Here is an 18,724-nt window from a genome sequence, read left to right as displayed (position 1 = left end):
TCACATTCATGAAGTTTTATGGTTTCCCTGTCATTCATTTCCACCCACTTTTTCAATCCATTTATTCAAGTTTCTAACATAATTTTAATTGAGTTATAGTGTGATTCCTCAATTTTTGTATTTTAGACCTAATATGTGTTCATGATTTGATCTCATTAAAAAAAAAAAACCCAACAACTTGTATTCTTTGATAGATTCATGATATCATTAGTTTGTTAGATTAAATCTCTTCTCTGGATCAGATAAGTACCCACATTTGCCTCCTTATTCTATGCCATTCTTCCCACTGTTAGTGATGTGTGAAGGTAATAGAACATGAGCATATGCAAGAATTTGTGAGGGGAAAATGTCCTTATTTTCAAAGGGGGGGGCAGCTAAGTTTTAAGACATGAAATTGGATTTCATTTCTGGACACAATTCTGCAATAAAAGAAAGGGATATTCACAAACATGGCTTCATTTTAAAATGTTGGCTGTTATCTTCCTAAGAGAGCTCCTGAAGACCTTCCCATGTCCCAGATTATTGGGGATAATTAAATGTTCCTTTTAAAAGCAGAAAAAAGGGTTTCAGCCTGAAAAGAAGGAAAACTGATTGATGACCTGTGTTTGGAGGTTAAGTGTAGAAAAGGTCAACCAAGGAGGAAAGAATAAAGGAATATCACTAAATACCTAGAACTAAGAAATGAAAGGGAAGGAGGAAGCAGATGCCTGCCATTCAAGAAATAAAGATCCCCCTACCTAGATCGTCCACTGAGGCTGAAGAGCTAGAAGAGGAAAGGAGGAATGGTGGGGGACTCCAAATGGGAGAAGATGTATCGACAATCTCATTGGTTTGTATGCCAGGTTTTTGCAGATTCACTTTATTCCTTTACTACTTTGACTATGCTGTGACACAGTGTGAATGGTTATCTTTGGTCACCTTGCACTCTAATGTTTCACAGATGAGTCTAAATGCTAAGCCAGTATTGTCCTTGACTTTCATCTGCTCTACTTGGTGAGAAGGTTTTCAAACTGAGGCAGTTTTTGAGCTCTTTGGCCTCCTATAAGAGTGGATTTTTTCACTTATATCCTTTATATTACTCTGAGAATGGTAATAGAGTTAGTGTCTTCATATATATATATATATATATATATATATATATATATATATATATATATATATATATATATATATATATATATATTTTACATTTCTTATTTTTCATTGTCAACACTTTATTTAAATAGGTCAGGTTAGAGCTTTTGTAATTACACAGTGTTGTCTTTTTAGTTCCATCCTAATTTGATGTTAATTTTGACCTTTGCTTTAACCAGTTGATATTCTGACTGTACTGATGGCTGATTCTAAAATTACTCCCAGGTCAGAAGCCAGTTGTTTCCCATTAAGATAGAATCCGTTGTAGTTTTTAAATGATTCTGTGCTCAGCCCCTTACTCTTGTCTTTTAAAAAAATATTCATGGTGGGCAGCCAGGACCTTCTGAAAAATCTGTAGCTCTTTGGCCCTCTTCATTTCTCAATTCTAAACTCTCATTTACCAATATAGCTTTTCTTGTCCACCCCATGTCCATCTTCATATTGAAGATTGCTAAGTATTGATTTGGATATGTTGCTTTGGAGTATATTCTTAAGTTTTTCATAGAATTTATCATATTAGTCTTAGATGGGAGGATGGGAATAAACATTTATATAGCACTTTCTATGAACCAGGTACTGTGCTAGATACTTTTAATATTTGATCCCCACAACAGCTCTGGGAAGTAGGAGCTGTTTTGAGCCCCATTTTACAGATGAGAAAATGGAGGCAGACAGGTTAAATGCCTTGCCTGGGATCACATAGCCAGGGAGTATCTGAGGTGGGATTTGAATTTGCGTCTTCCTGATTCCTGCCTGGCGTATGGCGCCACCTGCGCCTAGGGTTCCATGAGCTGAGGCTTCTTACTGCCTTTGGGCTCCTTTACTGGGTCATGTGGTAAGCCATCCTTTTTAGCTGCAACTTCTTTATTTCTTTAGTTTGCATTAAAATTGAGAATGTTAATGTGTATATGGATAGCACATATCTCATATTTAGAGTATGATTCCCTAAACTAACTTGTCTACAGTCTATAAAGTTGGTGAATCTCTGAATCCCTCTGCTCTCTTTTTCATCCCTCCACAGCCATCGCTTTGGATGCAGAAGGGCTTTCGCACACGGGTCTCGTGGCCACTGCTTGTGATTTGTTGTTGTTGTTGTTCCATGAGATCCTGTAGCCAAAGGATCAGTACTGAGCAGGTGCCAGAGGGCTGTGACCCTTCCTTCCTGAGCAGGGCCATTCCTTCCGTGGCAAGTACAGTTATTCTTATCAGGACCATCCCGGGAAGTTTCACAGACTGGCTTTGTACCTACTGACATAGGCTTCCATGACAAGGGGGCTACTGAAGGCCACACCTATCAGACTTTTGAAATTTTCGGTGTGGACATTTACATCTCAGGACTTGGCAAATGGTATAAATTAGGGCTTCTTGTTTTGTTGATTGTTTAAACTTAAGAAATTGCTGCAGAAAATGTTAATGTTGAAGATTAAACTTAAAAGTGTGTCATGTATGAGTCTCCTCTCCTTATCCTCTTCACCCCTCTGAGTTGTTAAACATTTACAAGCATATTCCCTGTTTAAGACCCCGTGCCACATTGGGGCATTAGAATAGGATGTTGTCTTCTGGGCTCTTAGCAGTCACTTTTAAGAGCCTTCACTTCTTTGGAGACATTTCTGATCATATTTCTTAAGTTGTGTGTCCTGTTGCCTCTTGCCATTAGCTCTGTTGTTGATCTGCTTCTCCACACTTGGAGCGCATTCTTCCAGATGCTTTCTCCTTCAGACCTTGAAGAAATTAATCCATTCAGCTTTGGGACTTTTGCCCTGGGAATGGAGCTGTTTTCATCTGTGAGTGCTTTAGGGCATTCATTAAAGAAATCTCCTTTAGTGGCCCTAGAATACTATAAGCTAATTTGTCAGCGGTCATGTTTTCCATCTCACCGACAGATTGTTGTGAGGTCCAGTTGCAGTTGTAGAGAATCTTACCTCATCTTCACACTATGAAGCTTCTCATCATCATCACTGTTATCAGTACAACCGTTTTTGGAATATATTTTTTTCGTTTCAATGATAATTTTTTTCTGAAATGCTCCTTGCTAATGACAGAGCGAGCAGTTAATGCCTTCGTGCATCCTGCTTAAGTGAAAGATTACCACCCTGACATCTTTTGCTGTCTTATCAGAACAATTATCTATTCATCAGCCGCTACCCTTCCTTTAATGGCAGCCCTCAAAGAGCAAAATGTGCCATGGGGGATTGAGTGAACTTTGGCTGCAACTTCTGCTCGTTTTACTTTGCTTGTCCTTCCGGCATTAAGGGAGAGAATGTGGGTGTCTCGTGTGTGGAACTGCTGGTGAAATTTTAGATGAAATATTTTTGATCATAAAGCCTATCATGGATTTGAAAACCTGGTCTCCCCATCTTCTTCCATCAGGCTGGAAGTCCAGGGGCCACTCATGCTCTCTGATGTTAAGCCTCATGCAGACCAATCGCTTAGCCCACTAGTGTAGCTTAGAATTCCCTCAGCCTCTGCCTCCCTTGTAATTGGGACACAGGCACACACCACTGTGATTGGCTTCATTTTGCATTAAAAAAAAAAAAAAAAAGATCTTATATTCCATTTAGTTACCAGTTGGGATGACCCCATATGGTCAGGTCCCCTCTTTCAGCTCAGTTTCCTCATATACAATGAGGATAATAGTCCTTTCCTCTCAAGGCTTTTGTGAGACTTGAATGAAATAATATGAAATGCTTTGCAAGCATTAAAATGCTATATAAATGCTAATTATTATTAAAGTGTGTATTTTGTTAATGGGATGGAATATACTGACGCCATAGGAAATGATAAATCCGAAGAATTCTGTGAAACTTGGAAAAGCTTGTCATTTTATTTGTTTTTTATTCTGAACTTTAAAAACCAAAATATATAGCATTATAGGGTTTGCAAAGCATTCAGCTGAGTTCTGAGCAGAACATGAAATGTTTTCCCAAGATTCTAAAGATGTTTTAAGATAAACGCGGCAGGTAGAACAGTATGCCTCGGTCCGGTATGACAGTTTCCAGAATGTACATGCATTGCTTTTTCTGCTTCATACTTAGTAAACATAATTCCCCCAGCCTCCCAATTTCTGTTTTGAATAACCCCGGGAAATAGAACGTAAGACTCTTTAAAATCACTGAGCAGAGAACAAGTGCTTCTCACTTTGGCCTTGTAGGAGCCACATATTATGTTATCAGTGGCTTGCTCCTGTGTCAGCGTGTCTGCCTTGCAGGTTAGCTGCTTTTGGCAGAGGAAACGAAACCTCGTCAGTTATTGTAGGATTTATAGTAGACCCACTGTTGCAGGAAGTGGTGAAAAGTTGATTGATGGTCTGAGGCAAAACTCGCAAGTAAGAAACAGGATGCATGCTTTCTATTTTTACCCAGTTTTCTTTTCCTACATTTCTTTGCTCCATTTGCACTATGGTTTGGCTGTTTATCAATAAATCTGTGGTCCAGTTTTCTTGTAAACTGCACGAAATTTAAAACAATGGCAATAAATAGATATCAGCACAGCTATGTTAAGGGTGTGCTGCAAAAGTTAGATTCATATGGCTGGGCTTTTTTGAGCTCTCACAGAGTTTCCGAGTATGATGGGGGTCTGTATTTTCAAACCCTAGAAACAATGATACCTCAAACATAGCCATAATCCCGTTGACGTCTCATTTGGGCGGAAGTTATGTGCCTGCTGTGAGAATAACACAGCATTAGTCAAGGTGAATAATACAAAGATAGTGGTGCTGGCTTCATGGAGAATGTAGACTTCAAGTTGGGATGACTTATGAACTGTGCATGACCCTGTATGGTCAGGGCCCCACTTTCAGCCTCAGTTTCCTCATATGTACAGTGAAGATAATAGTCCCTTATCAGGATTTTTGTGAGGGTTGAATGAAATAATATGAAGTGCTTTGCAAACATTAAAATGCCATATATAAATGCTAGTTATTGTTAAACAACATGTTTATTATGTTAATGGAATGGAATATATTGACCCCATAGGAAATGATGAATATGAAGAATTTAATGAACCTTAGGAACACTTGGAATTTTATTTATTTTTTATTCTGAATTTTAAACACCAAAAATTGAGCATTTTCATATGCAAAGACAAATATAATTATTATATATAAAAAAGAATCTACCATTTTTTAAAAAAGTGTATATTAAATCCCTCTCATTTTCAAAACTCTTGCTTGTCTGTGCTTCCTTCTAAGTTCGTTAAAAACAAATTAGTTTCAGTGACCTTTTTGGGGTTATCATTATTACTAGTCCTTTTTCTCTAACCTCTCCCTTTGTAATTTTTGAAACCTTTTGTAACCCTTTGTAATGGGCATAGTCAAGCAAAACAAATCCACACAATGACAGTGTCCCTGCACCATCACTCTGTCAGAAGATGGATAACATGTTTCATGATAGGTCTTCTAGAATAGTTGATTATTGCATTGGTTGGAATTAAGTTTTTCAGGGTTATGCTTCTTTACCATCTTGTCGTTTTTGAATAAATTGTTCTATTTCACTCTGTATTAGTTCATAGTACTCAAGATTCTCTGAAATCATCTTTCATTATTTCTTACAGTACATTTAATATTCAAATAGCTCATATGATCTTCCTGTCAGGATCAGAAACTTTATTTTGCTTGTAGCCCTCAATCCCTTGATATTATCCTTCATCTTAACTGGACTCCTTCACCCATCTCCTCATCCCTCTAGTTTCCATTTGAATTTGATGTACATGTCAATGTGAGACAAGGTTCATCTGACTCTAGTTCCACCCACTGTTGTCTTCATGGGCCCCCAAATATGAGAAGTTTTACCATCTTCCTCCTTTCTACGCTAGTATCTTTCTTTTACCTATCTTCCTCTTCACTCTCCTAGAGTTCCTGAACAGAACCTCTCCCCTCATCCTCAACTTCCTTGTTTTTCTTGTTTAACTCCCTCAATACATTAGAAGGATATTAAACTTCTGAAAGGTCACTTACTTTTTCTCCTTCTATTGGAACTTAACACAAAGCACCCTGAAGTTCCTCCCAGGTGCTCAGATGAAGTTACTTTTCTAGATTTTTCAGGACTTTTGCATTGGTATTTCAGAATTCCCATCCTGCCTTCGGCTTTTCATCAAAGATGCTGAAAAACCCTCCATTCAGTGAAAGCTTCATTTTCTTCCCTGTCAAGTGAACCTAGTCATTCTGGATTGCAGGACTATGGAGCTTTTGCCTTGTGGAATACTCTATTCCAGGATCTGTTCACTATAGTACCAGTCTTATGTGATTTTGACAATTACTCTCTTTTACTTGAAGTACTTTAGATATTTGTGGTTACTTTTTGGGTTTTGGTTGTGACATTTCCTTGACTTTTCTTTTTGGGGTTTTGTGGATTTGTTTGTGGATTCTTTCAATTTTTACAATGCCCTTTGTCTGAATAAATCTGGACTATTTTCATAGATTTCTCATAAGTCTGGATTTTTAAAAAATAATGATTTTTCAATTTTCCTTGTCCTGTATTCCATGTCACTTGTTTTTAATATCAACTGCTTTACTTTTTCCTCCATTTTTTTTTTTTACACTCTTTGGTTTTATTCTAATATTTCTTGTTACCACATGGAATCATTAAACCAGATCTATTAATTCTTCTTCTAATTCCTGTTGAGTTAGATTATATGATTCAAAGTTGTTGTTCTCTCTCTCTCTCTCCCTTTTCATTTCTTATAATATTTATAGAAATAATTCATTTTTTTCCTTTGAGTTTGCAGTCGTTACAGAATGATTTAGTCCTTCTTTGAGGGGTATCTCCAGTAATTTCTTATATGAATTTATATTCATTTCTTCAGCTTGAATTCCTTTTTGGGGCCTTGTGCTAGGGTCAGACTCTACCTCCTCGTGTGGCCTGGCCAGCCTGCTTAGTTTCCCTCTGGGTCACCCGGCTCCTTCGCTGCCTTACTCCTCAGCTTAGGTCTCATGACGTCTTTAATTGTGAATACTTATTTCTTCAGGACCGTCTCAGGCCTCTCAGGGCAGAGTTCTGGGGATATCAAAGCCTGTAGGCCCGGGAGGTGATCTGGGGCGAGCTGTCCCCTAACCACAGGTCTTCAGTGTTTCCTCTGCAGGAATTTTTTTCCAGAGAGTCCTTTTCTTTTGCTGCTTCCGGATAGATCCTGCTCTTGCTGGGAGACAGCCAGGCTTGTGGCCTGGCCTGGCATTGGGTTTTGCTAATGACTCTATTTCCTGTTGCTTACGGGGGGTTCTCATTGTCCAGGGTCATCTTGGTGTGGAAGACCGTAGTGTCTCATTGGATGTTTATTGCTGGTTTGGGCTGTAATAGATATCTGGAAGACAGGTGATTTGTGTCTTCTTTTTGCAGCCTGTGAAGTCCTTCTTGACTTCTTAGCTGCTTTGATATTACAGACTCCTCTTTGTCCTGGCCCTCTTCCCGTGGTCCCCTTTGGGTACTCTTCTTCTATCTGACTGTCCTCTCCTTGGTCTCTTTTGTAAGTTATCATCCTTCTGCTGTCCACCCCACCATGAAGCTCCAGCCTCTCCCTGCTGTTCCTTGGCGATCTCCTTACTTCTTATATGTTCTGGCTTGTGTCTCTGCCTCCACCTCTTATCTCCTTCAAAGTCAGTGTGTTCAAAATAGAACTCATTTTGTTTTGTTCTTAAACCTACCTTCTATCAAAGTTTCCCCTTTTCTATGGGAGGCAGGATTACAATTTCTTGTGCTCAGTTCTGCCTGTCTGTCTCTATCTGTCTCTGTCTCTCGTTGTCTGTTTCTCTTTCTTCCCACCCCCATATCCAGTGAGTTAATGCTAAGTTTTGTTGATCCAGATCCATAAGACCTTAAACCCATGATAGTCTCCTAATCAGTCTTTGTCCTAAACTATTCTCCACCCAGCTGACAAATGGATGTCAGATCCTACAGATCCCTCTCTCCACTCAAAAATCTTGGTTCCTTGTTGCCTTTACAGTAAAATACAGATTCTTTAGCCAAGCCTTTTGGTCCATTCCTAACATGTTTCCCAAATACCTTTGCAGGATTATTCCATACTCTTCCCCTTCATTTTTTTTCAGAATTAAGTCAGCTAATTAATTTCATCTCTTCCCTCATGGTCTTTGTAATAGTGTTGAATATGTTGTGGACAGACAGACATGCGACGATACTGCTGATGGACCTTCAGTCTTTTCTTGGGGGGGAGGGGTAATGGATGTGAATGGTTACATACTTGGTTAACCTTGACTGATATGGTCATTTTTCTTAAAATGCTTTTCCCTCCCTTTTTTCCCCCTCTTCTTCTTGCTGTAAAGGATGGTTTTCTGATTAGGAAAGGGGAGAATGATATATTGAGGGACTGAACCTAACCAAAAGGCCACTGGCTCAGCCTGGCTGGATTTCCCTCTAGTTTCCCCTGCTTCCCTCTAAACACAATTCATCTGGCACCAGCAGCAAGTTTTGTGTGACCTCCTCTTTCCATGCTCTTCTGCTTAAAATTATTTTTCATTACTCTTCTTTTCTTGTCTTTGTATTCTCAGTTCTCAGAACAGTGTCTTTCTCATAGTAGGTGTCTAATAAATGCTTATTGAACAGAATGGAATGATTTGAATTGCTGGGGTAGGGTCAAATGCTACAAACAAAATTAAGAGAATGACAGAGTGGGCTATCTTGAATTTACCCACAAGGAGACCATTAATGACCCCCAAGAGAATTATTTTCCATGAAGTGATGATGACATGAGCCAGATGGAAAGGAGTAGAATAGACTTCTCTTTATAGAAATTTGCCAGTGAAAGGGAAGTGAGAGAGAAGAGGTGATAGTTGGAGGATAGAATAAGTCAGAGAAAGGGAAGGGTCTAGTAGTTTTCACCCTGATGGAGAGGAACTTGAGGCTGAAAATTCAGCCTGTGAATAAAAGGAGATGAATAATGGAGAAATGTCAGAGGAGCCACTATGAGAATATGACTGAAGGAACAGGGGGAGAGAATGAACATAAACAATGAAAGGGCTTTTTAAAAATGGATCACAGGGCAGAGGTTACATCTCACTACTTAAGAAAAATGTTTTAAATGAATTTTTAAAAATATCTCACGTTAATTGTCCTGTCATATTCTTATCAGTGAACTTGTTGTCATTAGACAAAAATACTTAAATGTTCTTAATGCCAGTAAACCAAAATAAACATTTATTAAATGCCTGCTGTGTGCCAGGCACTATGTTAAACACTGGATGTATGCTCATGGCAAGAGAAAGATAAATGATAACTTGGAGGTTTTTTTTTTCATGTTGGGGTGTATACTTTGATCTCTTGAGTATATTCCAGCTTTGTCATTATAATATTTTGTTAATATTTTCATTAATTAATGATGTCATTTATTTTGCATATATATTTCTGGATGTAAAATTTGTCTGGTCTTCATGAGTGTATAATGAGTGAAGAAAGCACTGTGACTTTTAAATTAGATGAGTTCTGAGGTTAAGTTGATTAAAATGGTATAATCTGAGCTACATAAGGCATGGCAGCTTTAAAACTTAATTTATAATTTTTTCAGTGACCAAAAAGACAAAATGCTCTTCATGGTACTGCTGTTTTTTTGGAGGGGATGACTTTTTATTCTTCATTTGGTCATAACCGAGCAATGTGTTTGGGGAAGTAGAATTCAAAAGGACTTACAATTCTATAGGAATGATAACTCTAAATGTGTATTAAACGCCATTTCTAGGGAGTTTCTAATTGCACTCAGAACACCCTACTGAATTAGGGAGATTTGAAGTTTGTCAATCTTATTTTATAAATGTAGGAAAATGAGGCAGAAAAGTAAGTTGATTTGCCCAGAAATCTCACAGCTCAAGAGCAACAGAAATAGATTCAAAGCCAGGAGCTTTTATCATATGATATAGTATCTTCTGCCCGTGTTAGGTTATATTGTAGGCTGGGAACATGGGCACATCAACTTAGCCTCCATCTCCTTATCTTTAAAAAATAAGTATTTTCTAGCTTCTAAGATTGTTGCAAGGGAGAAATAAAATAATATGTGTAAAGTGTTACAGAAACTTTAAAGCACATAAATGTTTCTATTATTGCTGACTTCCATGCTTGTATATATTGTCTAGTAGGCTCAGTGGTAATATAAGTAATGACTGGCTGACTAGACATCTGTGTACATCCCTGTTAAAACCCACACTGATGACACAAGGGAGACCAGGATCAACAGGGTAGCTCCACTACTTTCTGCTCCTCCACCAATTTGTCACCACCCAGAAGTCTTGCTTCCCCCAAAACAAACCCAAAACATTTTGATTACTGTATTTCAACATAATTGGTTTCCTTTATAATCTGTTTTATTTTATGCATATGTAAAGGTTATTCCTGGGAGGGATCTATAGGCTTCATCAAAAGATTGGGGTAGGGAAGAAAAGAGATTGGCTGATGACACAAAAAATTAAGAACCCCTAATCTGTATCAGGTAACACCTAGTCTGTGTATCCAAAAAAATCCCATTTTACGCCATCAGCCTCCTACTTCCTGATACCCCTTAATCTCTTTGCAGACATGTCACTTAGATGAGTGATTCTCATGTTTAGCTGAGAGAGGTGCAGGTGGATCTTGACTTTCGGGACATAAGTAGCAGCTCTTTTTCCCTACAGAACCTGCTAAAGGACCACAGGCAGTTAGGAATTCCATTTCTTCCTTTGCCCCTTAATAGTACTTTATTTTTTCCAGTTGGAAGATAGTTTTCAGGGGCAGCTAGTTGGTACAGTAGCCTCAGACATTTGACATGTTCCGGCTGTGTGACCCTGGGCAAGTCACTTAACCTCAGTTGCCTCAGCAAAAAAAAGAGAAAGAAAAGAAGGAAGAGAGGGAAGGGAGGGAAGAAGGAAAAAAAGGAAGAGAGGGATGGAGGGAAGGAAGGGAAGAGAAGAAGGGAGGGAGAGTTTTTAACATGGAGGAAGGAGAGAGGGAGGGTGAGTTTTCAACATGCATTTTTCTGAGATTTGGAGTTCCATACTTTTCACCTCTATCTCCCCCCTCCCCAAGACAGCAAGCAATCTAAGTTAGATTAAACACATACACAGTCATTTAAAATATATTTCCACATTAGTCATGTTGTAAAAGGAAAAACCACAAGAAAGAAAAAACAACTAAAAAGTGAAAATAGTGTATTTTGATCTGCATTCATCTCCATTGTTGTTTCTCTGGATGTGGGTGACATTTTCTGTAATGAGTCTAGTGGAATTGCCCCAAATAACCTCGTTGCTGAAAATAGCCAATTCCATCACAGTTGACATCATTCAATCTTCTTGTTACATGTACAGTGATCACCTGGTTCTGCTCATTTCACTTAGCATCAATTCATATAAGTCTCTCTGAGCCTTTCTGAAATCATCCCGCTGCTCATTTCTTGTTGAACAACAGTATCCCATTACCTTCATAGACAGAGTTTTTTTAACCTATTCTCAGCTGATGGGCAAACCCTCAAGTTCCCGTTCCTTGCCATCACAGAAAGAGCTGCTGCTGCAGCACACATCTTTATGCCTGGGTTCTTTTCCCTTCGGCATTTCGTGTTTGATAATGAATGAAGCCCACGTTGTAAGAGGAATGCAGTAAAAATGGACTTCATAAAAAGTTTGTAATAGTTCAGGCAGGAAAGATCGCACGTGTCCTTAAAACTCTGTGCGCTTGGGTCCTCTCTGCTCTCCCTCGGCTCCTTTCTCAGAGTTTCTGTTTCCCACTTTTTGGTTTGTTTGTTATCTCTTCTGCCTTTCAGTGCGGACTATTATTAATAATAGAGGATTGAAGCTGAGATTTGAGGCCTTAGAAAAGTAGTACTTATATAATCAAGAGCTCCACTAGTCTTTTGTGCCATGTTTTAAATGTAACTCTGGTGCCATGTAGAAGTTTGGATTTTGGGTGCATGTCACATTAAATTATGGGATGGAAAACATCATCCATATCCAGAGAAAGAACTACAGAGATTGAATGTGGATTGAAGCATACTATTTTCATCTTCTTTTTTTTTTTTTTTTTTTTTGATTTGTTTTTTCTTTCTTGTGGTTTTTCCCTTTTGTTCTGATATTTATTTCACAATATGATTAATATGGAAATATGTTTAAAATGATTTTACCTATTGAACTTAGATTGCTTGATGTCTTGGGGAGGAAAAAATTTAGAACTCACAATCTTAGAAAAATGAATGTTGAAAACTGTTTTTACATGTAATTGGAAAAATAAAGTACTATCGAGAAGAAAAATAAACTAAGTCAAATCTGTAATTACATTTTAAAGAATGCCTCATGCTGTTATGAATTGTTGGGCAAAAGGCATTTTACAGCCCTTTGAGAAATCAGTAATCTCAGTCTTCTCTATCAAGTCTATTTCCTCGGTTCCCTAGGCTCTGTTGTACTTAAGCACAGGGTTAACTTGGCTTATGAGAACATTAGTCCCACACTCTTGACACTGTTATGGCGACTGATTCACACCATTATAAATTTGACCCACCTTCTTACCTACATGGCACTGCATTGTATTAAATAGCTGAAGTCTCTTGTGGAAATATTAATATATGACTATGTCTGCATTTTCACAAATAATGATTAACTCTCTACCTAATCCTGATCCAGTTTTGCCTTCCAGCCATGGTTGTGTTACATATTTATGTATCTCCCCATCTCCCAGCCATGGAATATCCATTTGCTGAGGCTGCTGCCTGAAATTTTTTGGGATGGTGACAAGATTTTTGTCAGGAGTAGAAAGGATATTGCATGACATTGTATTTTATTTTGTTATTTTATTTTCAAAAATTCCATCTTAATAATGAATTATTTAATGTTTATAATTTAAGTAATTCAAGAGAGGAGCACTAATCTGTAAGCCATGATTCTCACCCACTTCTTTTGGGGTTGTCTAATATATTTTTTAATTGTATTTGTTGAAGGTTCCAAAAGTTGGCAAGTCTTGCTGAAACTCTACAGAGAACCTACATTACGAAGGGTCAGCTGGGATTAGAAATAGATGAACTGGAATCAGCTGCACTTCTTGTCCAGGGGGAAGAGACTGAGTTGCAAGTCCCCTCATCGGTTAATAGTCAGCAAGTCGCTAGCATTGATTCACTCACAGGAGGCGCTGCAAAATCAGATGGGGTTTCATCAGTTAAGGCCGAAGCCTTGAATGGAGGTCCAGCTAAGCCTGCAGATTGTGAGGGCTTGAAAACAAATTATTTGGAAAAAAACTCTACCCCGATCACTGATTCTCTTAAATTTTGTGTAAAACCTGACATGTGGACATGTGATGTTAGTCAAGAAAACCCAGTCAGTTCTTCCCAATCTCCTAAGGCTTCTGCCCCACTCATCATAGAATTGGAAGAAAAAATGGAAACTGACCCCCAGTCTTCTCAACAGCATGCAACTTTGCTAGTGGATGAGGGCAAGCAACCCACCTAAGCTCATACACACCGCTGAATCACTCGTGTTGTTGAAAGAAGTATCAACATTTCTTCTCTCCTGCTGCTTCTGTTGAATAAAAATCAATCATGAGTCTGTCATGGTGCACTTTCTTGTCTAGTATTTGTGGCATTATTTTGACAGAATTAATGTTCAGTGTCCTAAACTTTAGGAAATGAAAGTAAGTGTTTTAGCAGACTGTAAGCTCCTTGAGAGCGGACTCAGTTCTGTTTTTGTCTTTATAGTCTTAGCACATAGTGCAAGTCCTTGGCACAAAGCAGACTTAATAATTGTTGAGATGAAAATAAAATGTGAATATTTTAAGCAACAATAAAACATTGTTTTTGATGAAATTGAAGAATGAATCTCTTTACTTCAAAAGATTAAAAAAGATATCTTTCATTTTGCAAAATATTTGTATAAATTGTAAATTTTTTGTTGATCTATCCTGTGGGCCACACAAAAATTGGAACATAATGATAAAAACAGTGGTTTTAGAAGCATTTGACCCAATATGAACTCATATCACAGTCATTTCATGGAAATTGGTCAAAAATAGAATGGGATGTCAGGAAATAGGGACCTGACATGAAACTAGAAGACAAGATGAGCAAAATCCAACAGAAAGATACACTACCCATTGGAAGAGAGACGGGTTGGGCTTCCAGAAAAACATCTGTTCCAGTGGAAGGAGTGTTGGGTTTAGACTCAAAGAGGTTAAGAAGAATGTAGCCAGTTCTCAAGGCCTGAGAAAAAGGAACATGTAAAGAAAAGAATCAGTCATTACTTTTACATATGGACTATGAAGAAACAGAGATTCTGGTTATCACTGGCTAAAGAATTATTCGAATTTGTAGTAGAATACACCAAGACTGTCTTGAATGCCTGTAATTAAATAAAGCAGTCAGAGGGCTTGGAATCTAAGATATCTTAATTCACTTATACTTTCTAACCTTTTGTTACTTAATAGAGCTAGATCCTGTGCTTTTATAGCCTCAAATGTGACTTCTTCAGCACACAGATGTTCTGAACAGCTGGTTTTCTTTTTAAAATTCAGAATAATGTGGACAGACCAGTGTGATGGCATGGTGATAACTGGATATATGTTCTAAGTAAGTTGGTAGTAGGTCAGTTGAGTTACTAAAATATGTTGCTATAGAATACATTCCGGACAGCTAAAGTGTCCTAGTGGAGTAAAAGTATTGCAATGGGAGTAGAGAAGACCAGAGTTTGGATCCTGCCTCAGATACTTGCTAGCTAAAGGACTTCGAACAGTCTGTTAATCTCTCTTGGACTGTTAACTCATCTGAAAAATGGTGATAATAATAGCAGCAGCCTATTGCACATGGTTGCTATGAAGATCAAATGAAATGATTTTAGGTGAAGTTCTTTGTAAACTTTAATTTGACATGTACAGTTATGTACAGTTATTAGCTGTAGTAGATTAAAATATTAAACTATCTCAAGGATATTTCTTAGAAATATTTAAACTTTTTCCTCTTTGAAAGTTTTCCCTATATAGGCTACACAACAAAGGTATCAACCCTGAAACCCTGTTATGTTTTGATATCCCTGTATTGGCATTGAACATTTAATGTCTGTAGTAGTGGGGCATGTTTTTATCAACAAAAAGGGGATTTGGAGAGAAAAATATCCCCTTCCTTCATCGCCATCATGGTAAAGGTCTCCAGAAGAACTTTTAATTTCATAGGAGATTGATGTGACCATTCTTGCAGGTTGCACCTGATATGGAGCTTATCCTGAAAGTACACTACCCATTGGAGAGACGGGTTGGGCTTCCAGAAAAACATCTGATCAAGTGGAAGGAGTTTTTGGTTTACATGCAGAGAACCTAGTCTCTGTTCCTGATGGCTACTTGTTAGCTGGTCAGATCACATCCTCTCTCAGTTTGTTTCCCTATATTTAAAAGGAGATAACTTGCTCACTTGCTTAATGGCTTCAAACTATAAAGGTTCATTCCTTCCAAAAGCATTGTCTTTCGTATTCAGCTGATGGCTTTTGCTTATTTTGGGATGGTTTAGTTCCAAGGTCTTGGAGTTATCTTGAAATTGTTACTCTCGCCAAAATGTTTGTGGCAGCCCTGTTTGTAGTGGCTAGAAACTGGAAATTGAATGGATGCCCATCAATTGGAGAATGGCTGGGTAAATTGTGGTATATGAACGTTATGGAATATTATTGTTCTGTAAGAAATGACCAGCAGGATGAATACAGAGAGGACTGGCGAGACTTACATGAACTGATGCTAAGTGAAATGAGCAGAACCAGGAGATCATTATACACTTCGACAACGATATTGTATGAGGATGTATTCTGATGGAAGTGGATTTCTTTAATAAAGAGAGCTAATTCAGTTTCAATTGATCAAGGATAGACAGAAGCAGCTACATACAAAGAAAGAACACTGGGAAATGAATATAAACTGCTTGCATTTTTGTTTTTCTTCCCGGATTATTTATACCTTCTGAATCCAATTCTCCCTGTGCAACAAGAGAACTGTTCGGTTCTGCAAACATATATTGTATCTAGGATATACTGTAACATATCTAACATATATAGGACTGCTTGCCATCTAGGGGAGGGGGTGGAGGGAGGGAGGGGAAAAATCGGAACAGAAATGAGTGCAAGGGATAATGTAAAAAAATTACCTTGGCATGGATTCTGTCAATATAAAGTTATTATTAAATAAAATGAAATATTTAAAAAAATTGTTACTCTCTTCATACAAAGTAATAAGTCAATAACTCAATTGTTTCTTGACATTCTAAAGGCAAAGAAACTTATAAAACTATTCTGAGAGGTATTAAAAAAGCTCTGTAAGTGAGCTTTTAAAATTTGGTCTTACAAAGTAATCACAAGGTTTCTCTTGCCCTCTCTTAGTTCAGAACAAACTTAAAGCATTATATTTAATACTGACTTTATTTACAGTGAGTTAAAAATAATATGCCAATAATTCAAAACACATCTAAAGGAAGATCCTGTATTCTTTGCCTATGGATAATTGGTGAGGCTGCTTAGGAATCTCTTGTAACCATGTCTATCACTTGAGACAATTGACAGAGAAATAAATTGCAGAGTTATCTGGATTCCCTAGAAGCAAGAGGAGTTTTTACCACTAACTTTACAGATCCAGGGAGGGTTCTCTGGGAGAGTCAATCTTAGAAATGCATGTTTTCCTTTTAACCCCTCTAGAGAAATGTGAAGCACTGAAAATATAGTATGGCACATAGAGCAATGGCCATGTGGTCGAAGGAACTAGATTTGAATTTTGCCTTTGATGTAGACTCTGTAATGACTTTGAGGAAAATCACTTAACTTTTGTGGATCATCTTTTCTTCCTCTTTAAATTGAGGGAGTTGAGTTAAATAGCCTCTGAAGACCCTCCAGCTCCAGATGAATAATATCTCCACAGTATAATGGTTTTAATGGAAATAGAAGTGTTATTTAGCTTCCCAATTTCCATATTCTATTATCTTTTTTTAAAAATAGGGTCCAGGTTTGTCTGGTAGATCACTACTCCAACATCTGGATCTGTGGGATTTAGGTACTACTTATATGGTGAAGTAATCTTCCATTGGTATAAAATTTAGCAGCATGACATTAGCGCTGGAGAGGACCCCAAAAATCATTGGTATTAAAGCCGCTAGAGTTGAAACACAGGAGATTAAGCAATTTGCTAAAGATCCCACAAGTGGTAATGCCAGAGCCTGGATTCCCATCAAGTCCTCTGGCTCCAACCCTATCCTAGTCATTGTTTCATATGGCCCTTTGTTCACAAAGGAGCCAAAGCCTGCCTTTACAGCATTTAAAATTTACCATAATATAATATAATATAATATAATATAATATAATATAATATAATATAATATAATATAATATAATTTTTAAAAAGAGGAATTGAAACAGGGTGAAATAATTTGCCCAGCTTCCTAAGTGTCTAAGGCCAGATTTGAACTCTCGAAGAAGAACCTTGTTGACTGCAGGCCGGGCGCTCTGCGCACTATAAATGCCACCTAATGACCCCTAAAGTGATCTATTCAACAGAACATGGATAATGTTAATATGTGATATTCTAAGTCAATATGCAGCCTGTAGGATCCTTCTATCCCACTCAGTGAGTTATTATATTTGAGTTTGATACCTCTGGTCTAGAATACCAGGAACAATAATGAGGTAAAACTGATGAGTTAATAGCAAAGAAGGCTAATCTCCAACCCCTAATTAACTCACTCTCTCAGCACCTCCTTCCCCTCATCTACAGTTGGACAGGGATAGGAGTAACCATGGGCTTACGATAGAGCTCAGCTCGACTCCCCTTCTGCGCTTTCAAACACTGGAGGTTCTTGATTCGGGACTGGCAGAGTTCTTTGGAGGGAGATTGGAGGAGCAGAGGGCACTGGGGCAAGCTGGGGCACTCCGCAGCCTGAGGGAAAGGGCCCCACATCCATCTGTTCACCCAGAGTCACTTGGCCAAGAGATTGAAGCTGGTGAAATGTGAACCGCCCGACTTGGAGGAAGGCTTCCACTGCTTTGAGCCCTCTGGAAGAGCAGAATCCGAGGGGAAGAAGTCAGAAAAGTGAGACAAAGCGGGGAATGGGGAAGAGACCAAGCTTACCAAAGCTCTTAGGAGGAAAAAAATTCACTTAAAGACCTTGAGCACAAGCAGATAAATTAACAGAGAAGATATTAATAACAGAAGGGAATACGGTTTCCAGATCAGCTGGACACAAGTCCAGACATCTCTGAATACATTGTGAAAGACAAAGGAAAATGAATCAACACCAGATGACACGGAGGACTCTCCAAGAGAGTGTAGAAATACTGAATAATTTAAAAGAGAAATAAAAATTATGAAAGCATAATTTATTGCCTGCATAGTAGAAATAATCAACATAAGAGAAAAACTTGCCAAAGTAGTAAGACAGAGAATTACTTATTGGGAATGCAAATAAATAGAATGAAGGACAATCTGGAAGAAGAGAGACAAAAAGAAATAATATTAGAAAACAACACGATCTCTATTCAAGTAAAACATACTAATCTTTTTTAAAAAAAAACATTATTTACATACATGTACTTGGTTATACATGTACATTCATCTTTAAAATATATTTTCTTATGAATCGTGTGCGGAGAGAAAAATCAGAACCAAAGGGGGAAAAAATCACGAGA

General features: G+C 37.9%; 1 protein-coding gene across 1 annotated transcript in view; it reads left to right on the top strand.

Moving 5' to 3' along the window:
• Positions 1 to 13,887, top strand: part of SHQ1 (SHQ1, H/ACA ribonucleoprotein assembly factor) — a 110,478-nt gene extending 96,591 nt beyond the window's left edge. The window contains exon 11 of the mRNA XM_051980861.1: positions 13,030 to 13,887. Within this exon, the coding sequence (XP_051836821.1) occupies positions 13,030 to 13,534 (505 nt within the window). The 3' untranslated portion in view covers positions 13,535 to 13,887. The remainder of the gene's footprint in view (positions 1 to 13,029) is intronic.
• Positions 13,888 to 18,724: the final 4,837 nt, after the last annotated feature.

The sequence above is a fragment of the Antechinus flavipes genome, chromosome 1 (genome assembly GCF_016432865.1).
Source record: "Antechinus flavipes isolate AdamAnt ecotype Samford, QLD, Australia chromosome 1, AdamAnt_v2, whole genome shotgun sequence".
Taxonomy (NCBI): Eukaryota; Metazoa; Chordata; class Mammalia; order Dasyuromorphia; family Dasyuridae; genus Antechinus; species Antechinus flavipes.
This window is presented reverse-complemented; position numbering and strand designations above follow the sequence as displayed.